The sequence below is a fragment of the Eptatretus burgeri genome, chromosome 4, assembly GCF_056783735.1.
Source record: "Eptatretus burgeri isolate ZD-2024b chromosome 4, Ebu_testis_v1, whole genome shotgun sequence".
NCBI lineage: Eukaryota > Metazoa > Chordata > Myxini > Myxiniformes > Myxinidae > Eptatretus > Eptatretus burgeri.
The window spans coordinates 85,679,261-85,697,187 of NC_140964.1; the positions used below are offsets into that span (position 1 = coordinate 85,679,261).

The 17,927-nt window shown below is 42.3% G+C and overlaps 1 protein-coding gene across 8 annotated transcripts in view; it reads left to right on the top strand.

Moving 5' to 3' along the window:
- Positions 1–17,927, top strand: part of ADAM11 (ADAM metallopeptidase domain 11) — a 266,893-nt gene that overhangs the window by 68,645 nt on the left and 180,321 nt on the right. For all 8 annotated transcript variants that reach the window (XM_085879155.1, XM_085879152.1, XM_085879151.1 and 5 more), the window contains one exon: positions 7,354–7,421. In XM_085879155.1, coding sequence (XP_085735281.1) covers positions 7,354–7,421 — 68 coding nt within the window. The remainder of the gene's footprint in view (positions 1–7,353; positions 7,422–17,927) is intronic.

Consider the following 17,927-nt stretch of genomic DNA (forward strand, 5'->3'; position numbering starts at 1 on the left):
GAAGGACTTTAATGCCATTGGAAAAGTTCATACATGGATTTTGAATTTGTGACCTCTGATTCGCTTGGTATGAGACCATGATGTAATCAGGGCCTGCGACATGTGGCACACCCATGAATGACTTCAACCAAAAAAAAAGAAAAAAAGGAGAATACAAACAAATGTAAATAATTCATCAGAGAAATGGCAGCCATATAAAATTGAAATGACAAAAGTATTACTAATTAGACACCCAATCTCTGGCACACTTTCTGGCCCTGTGTACTGGGATGTATGCATTTTAGTATAAAAGCCTGAGGGCCAAGTTGCACGTATTAGTTTGATAAGCTTTGTTAGACTGTGTACTTTGGTCTTGGTGCTGAAGTACACATCCTTAGCTTTGTTATAATGTTTGATTTTTCAGGCTTGCCAACCTGTCCAGGGAAAAGTCTTGAGACTTGGTTGTGCTGTTCCAAAGGTATGACAGTGAGTGCATGAGCCTTAACATGTGGGGTTTAAAGCCTGCCTGAGGGCTTCAAAGGCCCTCGTGTTTTAGGTGTTCTCTGTTGAGTTCTCAGCTATCTTGAGGCACTATTTTACTACAATGATCCAGTCCATTTTTTCCTAGAAAATGTTTTATACTTGCAGAAGATTGTTTATGAAATATGCCTGGTATAAAGATAAAAGAATATACCAACGATCATGGTGTTTCTCACATTTGTTTCCAGAATCTGATTTTTATCCTGCTTTTTATGCCTTGTAATAAATGTTATTATAAGGTATTGTCCTGGTAAGATGAGGTAACTCCATTAAGCCCTCCGTATTTGCGAGGGTTACATTCTGGCAATTTTTATTTGTATTTGAAGATTATGATAATGTGAGGACGATGGTGGTGGTGTTGGAGGGGAAATCAGAGGGATGGTTCCTTGGGAGGATTGGCCAGGGCCTGTCTCACGCATTCACGTTTTCCCTCACTCATCACATTCTTCTGCCTCTTACCAGGATACTCGCCTTCCACACTCATATTACACTTAGAGGCCATGATTAAGGGCAATGAATAAGTAAAAGAAAATAGCACAAGTTCACGATAGTGAATCAAGTGATGCAGCGAGGTGTTTGCAGTTCAGGAACTGCTGTGGGAAACAACAGGGTTGGTGTCCGGGGTGGCATGCCCACACTGCGCAGACAAACCAAATACAGTACTGCATAGTATCAACATATGCGCATCTTGGTGGTTGGGAAGTGACACAGGGTTCGGAGGCGATATAGGGCTCGGGTGATGGGGGATCACAAACTCCAGAATACTGGAAGTTGATAAGTCGTGAAATAGGAATTGGCATATAGTTACCAATTTGCGAATACAGTCCTTGGAACTCGAGAAAAGACAACTTGTGAATACAGATTTACTGTATTTATAATAGTCAACCATTAGCTATCTCTTCGGCTTAATAAAGAACCAAGGGAATACAGTGTGGTGTTTTTTAGGCCAACAAATGATATCAAGCTTTGAGGTTAGATTTCGTAAAAACAAGGTATTTATTGTGCAGCATCGAATAATTATAATTTATCTACCGTACTTTGATGCAAATAACCCCCCCCCCCCCGTATTGTTGTGGGGCTGAGTTTCGGTGGCGAGCACGACCTGCGAGATGGAGCAGTTGAGTTGGCTCCACCGAACACCCGGAATTTATAGGTCGTCACCCTGGATAACTCCGGAGCCGACGGGTCCCTTATCGGACCGAAGATCGCCAATAGGTCGACCGTGTGGGATAGGGTCGATTGCCAATTTCAATTTACCGAAATACCCACGTCGTCCAAACTACCGGGGAAATTCACCCTCAGCGGAGCTCGAGCGGAACAAGCCGTTAAACGTGCTCGAACCGTGCGTAATCCGAGTGGATGGTTACCGAAGTCCGTTGGTCCAAATGCACAATTTGCCGCTTCCAAATTTCCCAACACACACCGTGCTAAACCAATAATAAAAACACAGAAGCGAGCTGAAACATTTAACAGGGGATTTATTTATAATGGGGCGGGGGGGGGGGAGAGGGAACGCAAAAAGAGCAGAGTTATCCGACTACAAGAAATGCAGTCAATGTACAAGCAAAAGCACTTATCCAGTTGCTACTTAAAGACGGGCACACACACACACACACACACACACACACACACACACACACACACACACACACACACACACGGACTCCAATGGCCTTTATTGGAAGCCCCCAGCTCGAGGACAGGTGAGCTCGAGACCAGAGCCTGTGCTTGGACCTGTCCAGCTCGTGTGGTCTTCGACGCTCCCGCTCGGCGGGACTCGAACCCGCAACATGATGCCACTCCAAGCACCAGGTACCACGCTCTCCAACCAGCCACGTACCAATCTACCAAGGCCAAGGAGAAGATCAGAGGTGACGATGATCCAGCTCGGTGGGACTCGAACCCGCAACACGATGATGATGACCACCATGACGACGACCACGACCCTTTTACCACCCCGACGACCTCCACCACCTCGATCCTTTTACCACCCTTTTACCACCACCACTATCCAGCCTGGCGTTTCTTATATTCCTTTTTCCTCCGGGGTGAGCAAATCGCTCTCTGAGGCGTTCTCCACCCTCATTGGACGGGACGTCATGGGAAGGTCGCTCTCTGTGGCCATCTCAACCATCATTGGCCGTCGTGTCGTGGGAAAGCCGCCTTCTGTGGCCATCTCAACCCTCATTGGCCGGCGTGTCATGGGAAAGCCGCCTTTTGTGGCCATCTCAACCCTCATTGGCCGGAGTGCCGTGGGAAAGTCGCTATTTGTGGCGTGATTGGACAAGGGGCATGCCCCTGCCTTCCTGGGCGGACTCCCGGTCTGAGGCGATGGAAATCTCCGCCCACGTGCGTGGCCGAACTCACGTGGGCGATGGCGTCGGTGTGTGGAGTGAAGTGAAGGCGTGTTGTTGCAAACGAATCTCCGCAGCGCACACATGTAATTCCTGTTAGACACAGGTAGGGGGTCCTAACTATAAACACACACTTACCGATATAACTGTTCTATAGGGACCTGAATGTTGAGTGCAGTAAGTTTCCAAATTCGTAACAGTATACCCCGTGGCTTGGGAAAAATGTGCTTTCGGAAAATTTCAGGCATGTATATGTGCAGAGAGACAGCCCTGAGCTCAAGTCTGATATTGAGGGCCTCCATCCATTGTTGGGAGAGTCGAAGCATCATGTCTAAGGTGGAGTGACCTGGACAAACAACAAGTTGGTGATCTGAGATGAGGTTGTTGAAGAAAAGGAAGGATTTCATATCAGCTGTGATGATGGATTCCATGACCTTGTTGATGATGGAAAGTAAGCTGATAGATCTGTAGTTAAGAGGATCAGTTTTTGCACCGTTTTATGTAATGCAGTGATGTCTGTTGATTTCCAAGTGGATGGAAGATGACCGAGGGCAAATGATAAGGTGAATAGGGCAGAGAGAAAGTATGTGCAAGAGCAGCAAAGCAAGTTTTTAGGACACGTGAGCTGATGCTGTCCCATCCAGTTGCAGAGTCAGAGTCGAGGGTTGAAAGAACTTTCTCCACCTTCTCAGATGCAAAAGACACAGAGTCCAGGAGCAGTTGGGTATGACAGAGAAGGGTGGGTACCAAGAGTGAGGGGACACAAGACATGGAAGCAAACACAGAATTGATGAGGCATTCAGTCTTCTCACGAGCAGAGTCGGCTCTGGTGCCATTTGAACAGAGGGAAGGCATGAAAGGGGAGCATACACGAGAGACAGACTTAACAATGCACCACCAGGTTTTAGAGGAAGAAGACAAGTTTGAAAGTTCATTCTTGAGGTTGGACAAATGTTTTTTTGGCTCTCATGAGAGTGGATACATTTGTTGCAGACTTTTTGGAATGCGATGGGATTGTCACGCATTGTCAAAGATTTCCTTGGTTGATAGACAAATTGAAATTTGTTGATGCAATTGACTAGTGGCAGGAGAAGCAATCTCATGACAATTCTCTCCAAACACTTCATTGTCAATGACGTTAATGCGATCGGCTGGTTGTCATTCAATTCAAAAGGTCATGCTTGCTTGGTTACTGGAACAACAGTAGCAGATTTCCAGCAGGATGGAATTGAATAGAAATCTATTGACTGCTGGAAGAGAACAGAGTAGGGCACTGCCAGCTGTCTGGCACATACTTTAAGAACCCAGCCGCATATCTTATGCGAACCAGCTACTTTGCGAGGATTTAAGTTCTCACTTCAACAATTTCCCACTTCATTGACTTTGATTACTATACGCTGGAGTTTTTTGTCACCTTCATCAAAAAGTTTTTTTTTCCAGGCTCTGCTTTGTTACTGCTCAAACTGCGAGTTTGGAATAATCCAAATGGCTTGTAATATTCTCTCCCTGTTTGATGGCATCCAATGTAACAAACGTACTAAGCAGCTTTTTAAAGAAGACTTGAATTGCTTCAGCTACTAGGTATATGCTGGCATCCTCTCGATACAGGAGGTTGATGCGGGTGAAAGTAGAAGTGCTGATTCATAGAAAAGCAAGTGTACTTTTGTCAAAGGATCTTCAAGCGTAGCAAGCAGCCTAATGAATATTTCTTGTGATACATATTCAGATTTGAAATAGCTTTGCAAAGAAATGTAGTTACAAGATTCTATACACAGCTGTTTTTAAGCTAAGGCTTCTAACACTGACATACCTGACAACTTCATGGTAATCACTGTCACAGAAAGCACAAAATTATTTAAGAATACCTTTACGTTGTGTGCTTTTATCACACCGATTAGACTATTGAAAAACAACTCGTGATGGGGAATGTTTGCATTTTTTTTGTGATTATTATTATTATTATTATTATTATTTTTCAACGCTCGATCACGAAAATTGTCTGTTATAATACTTCCAAGAACATGCAGTTTTGCAATAATTGGACATGTTCGATAGTGTGGTGTGTATAAGGGTGATTTATAAGACACTAGTGTGGATCGGCTCATTATGCTCGCCTCTCCACATGTCATTGCAGAAATTGATGACATACATTTGCTGTGTTGGTATAATTTACTCCAATCATAATACTGTTACGGTTGTGGGGCTAGATGGAGGAATGTCATCGGAAAGTTAGGATTTCATAGAGTTGTTTGGTCCGTGGACGTGTAGGAGACATCTCAATGTAAACAAGAACAACTAGCATCCGTTGAAGACAAGGTCTTCGATATCTCCCGCCATAGTAAATGAGGATTAACAAACTTATATTCCGTAAGCGTGTGCAATATGTACGTGAAGTTTCCCCTTGATCTGACCAGCCGTTCTGGAGAAGATGTTTGAAGGTTTCAGGGTAAATTGAATATGGCCGCCAAACTATGTGACCTATCAATAAGAAATTAACAAACATCTGAAAGAATGTCTTGGGGAAAGTGGATGTGAAATTTTGCCTCAATCTGTCCAGCCGTTCTGGAGAAGAAGAGTTTTAAAATTTATTAATTTTCAATCCAAGATGGCTGACGAACCATGTGACCGATGACATAAATTTACATTCGGCCTCCAATCTGTGCTGTATCACGTGATTGGGTTTTCGTACATCATGACTCGCCCGCTAGGGGTGGCAGGAATGTACATCCGGGCACGCAATAAAGCGGAGTTGATGCTAACACTCTTGCTTCTCGTGTTCCACTGCACCTCGTACACCATACAATCCTCCAGTGGAATACGTGTATGAAGTTTCGTGTTAATCGGATGAGGTGTGTTTTTCTATCCAAGATGGCCACCAAACCATGTGACTTGTGATGTCATCATTTTTACTGTGCATGCAGACATGATGGAAGATGATAGTTGCAAATTTTCGCTTCGTTAGGTTATTTGATTCCAGAGAAAACATTCTTTAATATTTTTCTTGAATCCAACATGGCTGCCAAACCATGTGACCTATCAATTAGAAAATATCAAAAGGCACCAGTTCACCACTTGCTTGATATGTGTACCAAATTTCGGAAATATATATTGAGGGGATTTGTAGTTAAGCTCCGGAAACGAAATGTTACGGACGGACGGACGGACGGACGGAACCCATTTCTATATCCCCCGCCAACTTCGTTGGTTGGCGGGGGATAATTAAGTATGGAAACTGTGAGCTTAAGTGTTGTATGTCGCTACACTGGGGATGGTGCAGTGTTAATTAGATAGGGATTAATGACAATTTCCTCAAGTATGCGATTGCCCCCTGTGACATATTCCTACATTTTTGCATTTACAAGCCAACCATGAAGGAGTTGCATTTTTATACCAATAACAACCATAACCACAAGCAAGCCAGGCATGCAGAGCAGGCAAAGGCCCTGCCTTCCTGGGTTTCGTGCATGCAAGCCATTTCCCGGAGGTGGATGGTTGTTTGGTGTGATATCGAAGAGAGATCGAGAGCGAACACACGAGTTTGGTGTGAGGAACGCACTCTGTCGAGAGAGGCACATGGCTGGGATGGACGATCTCGCTTTGCTCTCCTCTCGGCACAACAAAATGGCTTTCCTTTGATGAATGAAGACTGCGATTCTCATGTTCGTGCTGAGGCGATTTGGCTCACGTGGTGGAACAACATGCTGGCCATTGACTTTTGGTTGGATTGTGAGACCGACCTCAAAGCCTCGTTTATATCACCGAAGAGACGGCACCATTCTGCAAAGCCATGGTGTCGTTGAGGACGATCGATCGCAGCAAGTGTTCTTGATAAGTAAGAACACAACAGTTGCTTGAAATTAATAAAATGCAGCGATGTTCTGCATATTTCTGTGTTGTGGATCTCAAGAACTCAGTTGTCCACATCTTGCAAAGTCCGTCGAAAGGTAATCTTTAATTTCACGTACGTGGAGGGAGTACACTAATGGCAAAGCATTCAATGATATCCGCTAACAAGAAGCCCGAAGCAATCTCTCTTATACTCATTTTACATCCAAAAAATGGGAGGGTGAGATATTTGGCAATTGAAATATGGGATGGGCTGATAAGCACAAGGTGAAAGTTTGCAGTGTTAACAACCAGATCAGCCCTGAAGAAAGGATGACAAGCATGTGGAGGAAAGTCAGAGAGAGGGTGGAGGGAAACATGAGGTCATCACTTTGAACATGCATTCTCAAAATACCCAGTCTGTTTCTATGCAGTGAGCAAGACCTTTTCCATCGTAAGATACTGTGTTCAATTATAATTGAGATTAAATGAATATAATTCTTTTTCTTCCTTACATGTAATTACTAAAGTACTGCAGCACATTTGGGACTTTTTCATGGTACACCCGTTGTGAAGCACTCTGCTATAGTGATACGTTATTGTTTTTAGCCTCTGATTATTTGCTAAATCTGTGTGATTCTATGTGTCGTTACAGATGAACCTTTATTGAAAGAAATAATTTCTGGGGAATCTGCGCATCATTGGCTCTCTACTTCTAGGCGGGTAATTTTTCCCCTCCCACTCCCCACCTTTCCCTTCCTACCCTCCTCCCCCACTCCCCATCTACCCTTCCATACGTTATTTAGACAATTTACACAGCTTTCCAGAAAGTTGCCTGAATAAGCTAGAACCATTAATTTAAGTTTCATGTGTATATATTATCCAGGTCTTTCTAATGTGTCTGAACAACCTTGTCTATCTCCTGCAAAGTTTTTTTCTAGCTCCACTTCTCCAACAACTCCCTAACTTTCTTTCTGCTACAATCCTCCTTTCACTTTGGTTTCTGAATTTTATTTGATACCCACTTGATCTACCTTCATAATATTGACTTACTTTGACTTCATATACTTTTACTCGAAGGTGAAAACCAATCTCTGTGAATTCATTCTAGTTTGGTTCTTGGCTTGTTCTATGCTCCTTACTTCATACGAGTTATTTCCTTATATGATGAACATGGTATAAATTAGTTGCATTAAGCAGATATAAAACTGTGAATAATTGGCTTTTTTGGCAGTTTTGATTTTGATTTTAAAAAGCCTGTCACCAACATTACTGAAACATGAACCCAAAATTTGTATGACTTATTCAATCATTTGTCCATGCATGATTTCATCTACGTCACTATTTTTACATGTATCATGTCAGAATGTTTGTTGATCCTCAGTTACAATTCCATTACCATATTTTGTTTATTTGTCCATAATCTATTATGAAATTTCCTTGTAATTTCCATAAAATTACATCGATGTCTCAATGTTCTTGTCCTCCATATAATTATGTGTACAAAGTCTTCCACAAACTTTAGGCACTGTAAATATTTTCGAGTTTAGGACGGGTTCACATATGTCTCCTCATGTTAACAAACAGGTTAATATCTATCGTTTGGACACGTGTTTTCACTTTTTTTTTTGGTCCTCATTTAGAAAAGTACAGTAAACCCTCCAATATCGTGGGGGTTAGGTACCTGGAAAATACTGCGATAGTTAAAACTGCGAAAGTGGAATCCAAGGGCCAATGGGAAAAGGTTGGGGGTGGTGGGGGGGGGGGGGTTGGAGAGATTGGTTCCTCAGCTTCGAGAAAATATAGAGGAAGGTTTGCGGCAGCCAGAAATACACACATTACAATTGAAATAAACATGTAAAATAAATATAAATCATGTTAACATTGAAATTAGCATATAAATACAGCATAAAATAGACAAAAACACAAGCTTTACCTTTTAACTTTTTTTCTTTACAAAACAGAGGTGTGGGTGAGGGTAGACATATTACGTACTCTGCCTAAAGGCCCGGTCACACCTTGACGTTTTAGCCAACGTATGCCGATTTTTGAATTTTTTTTCTAAAACGCTGGCACACGTTGAATACGTTATGGGTAAGTTTTGATAACATTGAGAGCACGCTGAAAAACACTGCCATACGTCGTTGTACGTTGGCTTTAAACGTTGTACTTTTTGGTTGTCCTCAAATTTTTTCATGCTTGAAATTTCCCGACGTATGCCGGCGTATGACTCACACGTTCCGCTACGCTGGCCACAGGTTGTATGCACGGTCTGCGATCGTTGACAGACGTCAACACATGCTACTTGTAAGTTAATCATAAGTTGAGACACGCCGAGGTAATGTTTAGCGTACCCGAAACTTATTTCTAACCTATGATTAACGTGTTGTTGGCACGTTACGCGATCGTTGCCACACATCGACAGACGTTACTTTTAAGTTACTCATAGGCTGAAAGACGTCGGTATAATGGATCGTCCTTGCGTCAGCGTCCACGGCCACGGCCAGGACACTTATTTGCAGCATTCTTCAAACTTTTCTTGGGCATGACAAGGATGTTCACACTTCGATGTCTAGCTTGGCTATGATTCCAATTGTCCATCGGCAGCGTCTATTTAAAATAGTCGAGTTTGAGCGTTTTAACACGTTCAGAAGAAACGCTTCAAATTTCCAAACCCCAGCGTCAAAAAACAAAGGCGAGTGACAGCAATTTAAATCGTTCATTGTAAACAATGAAAATAGCTGAGTGGTACCGTTGAAAAGTCGTTGAGTGTAAAAAAAAATCCAATTGTTGAGCGCAAGCGTCTACTTTCAATAGTGGGGTTTGAGCGATTTAGCACGTTCAATAGAAACGATTAAAATTTCCGAGCGCCAGCGTCAAAAAACAAAGGCGAGTGACAGCAATTTAAATCGTTCATTGTAAACAATGAAAATAGGTGAGTGGTACCGCTTAAAAGTCGTTAAGTGTAAAAAAAAATCCAATTGTTGAGCGCAAGCGTCTACTTTTAAGAGTGGAGATGCAGCCATTTAAATCGTTGAGTTTATCATTTAAATCGTTAAATCGTTAAACGCAAGGACGATCCATCATAACCCACACCCTCCCCCTCACACTCACCTACTACTGCCAACATGAACAAACTACTACTAATACTAATACTGATACTGATACTGATACTGTTACTGCTGACATGGACATCGACTCAGAAAGGACTCGAAAACACTGTTGGGTTCCCCTTTTATGAACACCATTTTTATATACCAATTCCCAAAACTGCTGGGAACACGTCTTTATATGGCAGTTGTAAGCTAGAAACACGTTAATTTTTTTTTTTTTTGACGACCGGAAGATGTCATTGGAATACGTCGATGTGTGTTGGGACTACGTAAAGAATTGGTTCAAAGCACGTCAAACATAAGTTAGAAATACGTTTCGCGTAAAAAAGACATTACCGCGACGTGTTTCGACTTATGAGTAGCTTATAAGTAGCCTTTGTGGACGTGTGTAAGCGTCCACATATCGTGTGTACAACCTATCCCCATCACATGCGGAACGTGTGTCGTACGCCGAGTACGTCGTAAAATTTTGAACATGTTTAAAATTTCTTGACGTACTCTACTTACTACGACGTATGATAGCGTACTTTAGCGTTGTACTCATGTATACCAAACTTACTCATACCGTATTTGACGTGCCCCAACGTTTTAGACACATTTTTCTTAGGTCGGCATACGCTGGCAAGATCGCCAAGGTGTGACCGCGATGTTGACACTTCCATTTCTACGGCAGTTATGATTCGAATCGTTGTGCGTCAGCCTTTTAATAGGCTACGTCACAACATCGTCGGCGATGCGTGCAACGCGCTATGCCTAAGTTAGACTATCGTTGGGCATCGGTTGTGTAGGCCGACAACAGGTTCAGCATTCGTTGGTATAAGTTATCTATAACACAACGAAACGTTCTGTGTCCGTTACCAATGCGTTATACATAAGACCAAGTCGCTATGAATACGTCAAAATCTTAAAAAAAAAACATCAAAAGTTCAACATAAGCCAGCGTTTTAGATACATTTTAATACGTTGCCATCGCTGGCTAAAACGTCGAGGTGTGACCGGGCCTTTACAAAGAAAATACAAGACAGAGCTCGGGATGACGATGCTGATGCTGTGAGAGATGGGAGGGTGGAAGGTAGTATAATGTGGGAGTTAACACGAAAGGCAAAGAGACTATCATTCCCTCTGCCACCGGAGGTGAAGGAGGTTATGTTTTCACCCCTGTCTGTTTGTTTGTTACTGACGAAATCGAAAGATTTCGTCAGTATATTCATCACTTCCGTCTTCTGTTTGTGTGTTTGTTTGTTTGTCGGCAGGATAACTCGAGAACGGTAGAAGCTACCAATGTCAAATTACACCGCGTGATTCAGGAGGGTGATGGCTAGCGCTGATTACATTTTGGTTAAAATCGGTCAAAGGTCCAGGTCACAGTGAGGTCAAACATTTGATTTTTGATGGTTTGGTACAGAATCATCGTAGAAACTTCTGGTTTGCGTCGCTACCTTCTCCAGAGACAACTTTTATTCGACAAGGTCAGAGGTCAAGTTGACTATTTCGTAAGTACCAGTCTATGACTGCTTGTTACTTACGAAATCTAAAGATTTCGTAAGTATATTGATGACTTCCGTCCTCTGTTTGTGTGTTTGTGTGTGTGTGTGTATGTGTGTTTGTGTGTTTGTTTGTAGGCACGATAACTCGAGAACGGAAGAGGCTACCAATGTCAAATTACGCCACGTGATTCAGGAGGGTGATGGCGAGCGTTGATTAGATTTTGGTCAAAATCGGTCAAAGGTCAAGGTCACAGTGAGGTCAAACATAATTCCGTAAATTCATGTGGAGAAATGGAGATTTTTGCTTCGCTCGATGTTACGAGTTCGTTTTAACTTCGATTTTAATTTTGTCTTCGGTTGTTGCGATCGCTAAGGACGCTTAACACTGGGTTGTCGAAATTCTGGGAAAAATCGGATGTTTGGAGAGGTTTTAAGATTGTATAAAAAATATTTCACTCGCCGCGTCATGGCTCGTCACGTGCTGCAGCGCGCTCGAGCAGAGGCGGCGTCGAGTCACGTAAAGTTTTTCTGTGTGCGCGCTGAGGGTGTTTTCGATAAAGATGGTGTTTAAAAGTCATTTTCTATCCCAATAAAGTTATCGTCGCATGCCTGTCTCGCTAAGCCGTCGGATTATGCAAAGATTGTTGGTGGATTGCCGAATATTACGGTTTTGTGACTTTGATAAAATAATATTAAATAATTGCGTGGAGAAATGGAGATTTTTGCTTCGGTCGACGTTACAATTTTTGATGGTTTGGTTCAGAATAATCGTAGAAACTTCTGGTTTGCGTCGCTACCTTGTCCAGAGACAGCTTTTATGAGACAAGGTCAGAGGTCAAGTTGACGATTTCGGAAGTACCAGTCTTTGACTGCTTGTTTGTTTGTAGGCACGATAACTCGAGAACGGAAGAAGCGACCAATGTCAAATTACACCACGTGATTCATGAGGGTGATGGTGAGCGCTGATTAGATTTTGGTCAAAATCGCTCAAAGGTCAAGGTCACAGTGAGGTCAAACATCCAAACAAAGTTATAACTCCAGAACGGAAGAAGTTACCAATATCAAGTTAAACCACGTGATTCAGGAGGGTGAAGGCGAGCGCTGATTAGATTTTGGTCAAAATCGGTCAAAGGTCAAGGTCACAGTGAGGTCAAACATCCAAAACATGATAACTCGAACGGAAGAAGCTACCAATGTCAAATTTCACCACGTGATTCAGGAGGGTGATTGCTAGCACTGATTAGATTTTGGTCAGAATCGGTCAAAGGTCAAGGTCACAGTGAGGTCAAACATTCGATTGTTGATGGTTTGGGATAGAATCATTGTAGAAACTTCTGGTTTGCATCGCGACTTTCTCCAGAGACAGCTTTTATGAGACAAGGTCAGAGGTCAAGTTGACGATTTTGTAAGTACCAGTCTATGACTGCTTGTTTGTGTGTTTGTTTGTTTGTAGGCACGATAACTCAGGAACGGAAGAAGCGACCAATGTCAAATCACACCTCGTGATTCAGGAGGGTGATGGCTGGTGCTCATGAAATTTTGGTCAAAATCGGTCAAAGGTCAAGGTCACAGTGAGGTCAAACATCCAAAACATTCGATTTTTGATGGTTTGGTACAGAATCATCGTAGAAACTTCTGGTTTGCGTCGCTACCTTCTCGAGAGACAGCTTTTATTAGACGAGGTCAGAGGTCAAGTTGACGATTTCGTAAGTTCCAGTCTATGACTGCTTGTTTGTGTGTTTGTTTGTTTGGTTTGTTTGTAGGCACGATAACTCGAGAACGGAAGAAGCTACCAATGTCAAATTACACCACTTGATTCAGGAGGGTGATGGCTGGTGCTGATTAGATTTTGTTCAAAATCTGTCAAAGGTCAAGGTCACAGTGAGGTCAAATATTCGATTTTTGATGGTTTGGGACAGATAACTCGAGAACGGAAGAAGCTTCCAATGTCAAATTACACCACGTGATTCAGGGGGTGATGGCTAGTGCTGAGTAGATTTTGGTCAAAATCGGTCAAAGGTCAAGGTCACAGTGAGGTCAAACATAATTCCGTAAATTCATGTGGAGAAATGGAGATTTTTGCTTCGCTCGACGTTACGAGTTCGTTTTTGCTTCGATTTTAATTTTGTCTTCGGTTTTTGCGATCGCTTGGGACGCTTAAAACTCGGTTGTCGAAATTCTGGTAAAAATCCTATGTTTTGGAGACGTTTTAAGATTGTATAAAAATATTTCACTCGACGCGTCACGGGTCTTCCCATGATGCAGTGCGCTCGAGCAGACGCGTCCTTGAGTTACGTTAAGGTATAATTGCGTGGAGAAATGGAGATTTTTGCTTCGGTCAACGTTACGATTTTTGATGGTTTGATGCAGAATCATGGTAAAACTTCTGGTTTGCGTCGCTACCTTCTTGAGAGACAGCTTTTATTCGACAACGTCAGAGGTCAAGTTGACGATTTCGTAAGTACCAGTCTATGACTGCTTGTTTGTTTGTTCGTTTGTTACTTATGAAATCTAAAGATTTCGTAAGTATATTGATGACTTCCGTTTCTGTTTGTTTGTTTGTTTGTTAGTTTGTTTGTTTTTAGGCATGATAACTCGAGAACGGAAGAAGCAACCAATGTCAAATTGCAGCACGTGATTCAGGAGGGTGATGGCGAGTGCTGATTAGATTTTGGTCAAAATCGGTCAAAGGTCAAGGTCACAGTGAGGTCAAACATCCAAAACATTCGATTTTTGATGGTTTGGTACAGAATCATCGTAGAAACTTCTGGTTTGCGTCGCGACCTTCTCTCGAAACAGCTTTTATTAGACAAGGTCAACGGTCAAGTTTACGATTTCGTAAGTACCAGTCTCTGACTGCTTGTTTGTTTGTTTGTTTGTCGGCACGATAACTCGAGAACGGAAGAAGCTACCAAAGTCAAATTGCACCACGTGATTCAGGAGGGTGATGGCTTGTGCTCATTAGATTTTGGTCGAAATCGGTCAAAGGTCAAGGTCACAGTGAGGTAAAATATTCGATTTTTGATGGTTTGGTACAGATAACTCGAGAACGGAAGAAGCTACCAATGTCAAATTGCACCATGTGATTCAGGAGGGTGGTGGCGAGCGCTGATGAGATTTTGGTCAAAATCGGTCAAAGGTCAAGGTAACAGTGAGGTCAAACATCCAAAACATTCGATTTTTGATGGTTTGGTACAGAATCATCAGAGAAACTTCTGGTTTGCGTCGCTACCTTTTCGAGAGACAGCTTTTATTCGACAAGGTCAGAGGTCAAGTTGACGATTTCGTAAGTACCAGTCTCTGACTGCTTGTTTGTGTGTTTGTTTGTTTGTTTGGTTTGGTTTGTTGGCACGATAACTCGAGAACGGAAGAAGCTACCAATGTCAAATTACACCACGTGATTCAGGAGAGTGATGGCTGGTGCTGATTAGATTTTGTTCAAAATCTGTCAAAGGTCAAGGTCACAGTGAGGTCAAATATTCGATTTTTGATGGTTTGGGACAGATAACTCGAGAACGGAAGAAGCTTCCAATGTCAAATTACACCGCGTGATTCAGGGGGGTGATGACTAGTGCTGATTAGATTTTGGTCAAAATCGGTCAACGGTCAAGGTCACAGTGAGGTCAAACATAATTCCGTAAATTCATGTGGAGAAATGGAGATTTTTGCTTCGCTTGACGTTACGAGTTTGTTTTTGCTTCGATTTTAATTTTGTCTTCGGTTTTTGCGATCGCTTGGGACGCTTAAAACTCGGTTGTCGAAATTCTGGTAAAAATCCTATGTTTTGGAGACGTTTTAAGATTGTATAAAAATATTTCACTCGACGCGTCACGGGTCTTCCCATGATGCAGTGCGTTCGAGCAGACGCGTCCTTGAGTTACGTTAAGGTATAATTGCGTGGAGAAATGGAGATTTTTGCTTCGGTCAACGTTACGATTTTTGATGGTTTGATGCAGAATCATGGTAAAACTTCTGGTTTGCGTCGCTACCTTCTTGAGAGACAGCTTTTATTCGACAACGTCAGAGGTCAAGTTGACGATTTCGTAAGTACCAGTCTATGACTGCTTGTTTGTTTGTTCGTTTGTTACTTATGAAATCTAAAGATTTCGTAAGTATATTGATGACTTCCGTTTCTGTTTGTTTGTTTGTTTGTTAGTTTGTTTGTTTTTAGGCACGATAACTCGAGAACGGAAGAAGCAACCAATGTCAAATTGCAGCACGTGATTCAGGAGGGTGATGGCGAGTGCTGATTAGATTTTGGTCAAAATCGGTCAAAGGTCAAGGTCACAGTGAGGTCAAATATTCGATTTTTGAATGTTTCCTACAGATAACTCGAGAACGGAAGAAGCTACCAATGTCAAATTACACCACGTGATTCACGGGGGTGATGGCTTGTGCTGATTAGATTTTGGTCAAAATCGGTCAAAGGTCAAGGTCACAGTGAGGTCAAACATCCAAAACATTCGATTTTTGATGGTTTGGTACAGAATCATCGTAGAAACTTCTGGTTTGCGTCGCGACCTTCTCTCGAAACAGCTTTTATTAGACAAGGTCAGCGGTCAAGTTTACGATTTCGTAAGTACCAGTCTCTGACTGCTTGTTTGTTTGTTTGTTTGTCGGCACGATAACTCGAGAACGGAAGAAGCTACCAAAGTCAAATTGCACCACGTGATTCAGGAGGGTGATGGCTTGTGCTCATTAGATTTTGGTCGAAATCGGTCAAAGGTCAAGGTCACAGTGAGGTAAAATATTCGATTTTTGATGGTTTGGTACAGATAACTCGAGAACGGAAGAAGCTACCAATGTCAAATTGCACCATGTGATTCAGGAGGGTGGTGGCGAGCGCTGATGAGATTTTGGTCAAAATCGGTCAAAGGTCAAGGTAACAGTGAGGTCAAACATCCAAAACATTCGATTTTTGATGGTTTGGTACAGAATCATCAGAGAAACTTCTGGTTTGCGTCGCTACCTTTTCGAGAGACAGCTTTTATTCGACAAGGTCAGAGGTCAAGTTGACGATTTCGTAAGTACCAGTCTCTGACTGCTTGTTTGTGTGTTTGTTTGTTTGTTTGGTTTGGTTTGTTGGCACGATAACTCGAGAACGGAAGAAGCTACCAATGTCAAATTACACCACGTGATTCAGGAGAGTGATGGCTGGTGCTGATTAGATTTTGTTCAAAATCTGTCAAAGGTCAAGGTCACAGTGAGGTCAAATATTCGATTTTTGATGGTTTGGGACAGATAACTCGAGAACGGAAGAAGCTTCCAATGTCAAATTACACCGCGTGATTCAGGGGGGTGATGGCTAGTGCTGATTAGATTTTGGTCAAAATCGGTCAACGGTCAAGGTCACAGTGAGGTCAAACATAATTCCGTAAATTCATGTGGAGAAATGGAGGTTTTTGCGATCGCTTAGGATGCTTCAAACTCGGTTGTCGAAATTCTGCTAAAATCGTATGTTTTGGAGACGTTTTAAGATTGCATAAAAAATATTTCGCTCGACGCGTCACGGGTCGTCCGATGATGCAGTGCGCTCGAGCAGACGCGTCGTTGAGTTACGTTAAGGTATAATTGCGTGGAGATATGGAGATTTTTGCTTCGGTCGACGTTACGATTTTTGATGGTTTGATGCAGAATCATCGTAAAACTTCTGGTTTGCCTCGCGACCTTCTCGAGAGACAGCTTTTATGAGACAAGGTCAGAGGTCAAGTTGACTATTTCGTAAGTACCAGTCTATGACTGCTTGTTTGTTTGTTTGTTTGTTTGTTCGTTTGTTACTTACGAAATCGAAAGATTTCCTAAGTATATTGATGCATTCCATTTCTGTTTGTTTGTTTGTTTGTTACTTCCGAAATCTAAAGATTTCGTTAGTATATTGATGACTTCCGTTTCTGTTTGTTTGTTTGTTTGTTAGTTTGTTTGTTTTTAGGCACGATAACTCGAGAACGGAAGAAGCAACCAATGTCACATTGCACCACGTGATTCAGGAGGGTGATGGCGAGTGCTGATTAGATTTTGGTCAAAATCGCTCAAAGGTCAAGGTCACAGTGAGGTCAAATATTAGATTTTTGAATGTTTCCTACAGATAACTCGAGAACGGAAGAAGCTACCAATGTCAAATTGCACCACGTGATTCATGAGGGTGATGGCTTGTGCTGATTAGATTTTGGTCAAAATCAGTCAAAGGTCAAGGTCACAGTGAGGTCAAACATCCAAAACATTCGATTTTTGATGGTTTGGTACAGAATCATCGTAGAAACTTCTGGTTTGCGTCACTACCTTCTCTCGAGACAGCTTTTATTAGACAAGGTCAGCGGTCAAGTTGACGATTTCGTAAGTACCAGTCCATGACTGCTTGTTTGTTTGTTTGTTTGTAGGCACGATAACTCGAGAACGGAAGAAGCTACCAATGTCAAATTAAACCACATGATTCAGAAGGGTGATGGCAAGTGCTGATTAGATTTTGGTCGAAATCGGTCAAAGGTCAAGGTCACAGTGAGGTCAAATATCCGATTTTTGATGGTTTGGTACAGATAACTCGAGAACGGAAGAAGCTACCAATGTCAAATTACACCACGTGATTCAGGAGCGTGATGGCTAGTGCTGATTATATTTTGGTCAAAATCGGT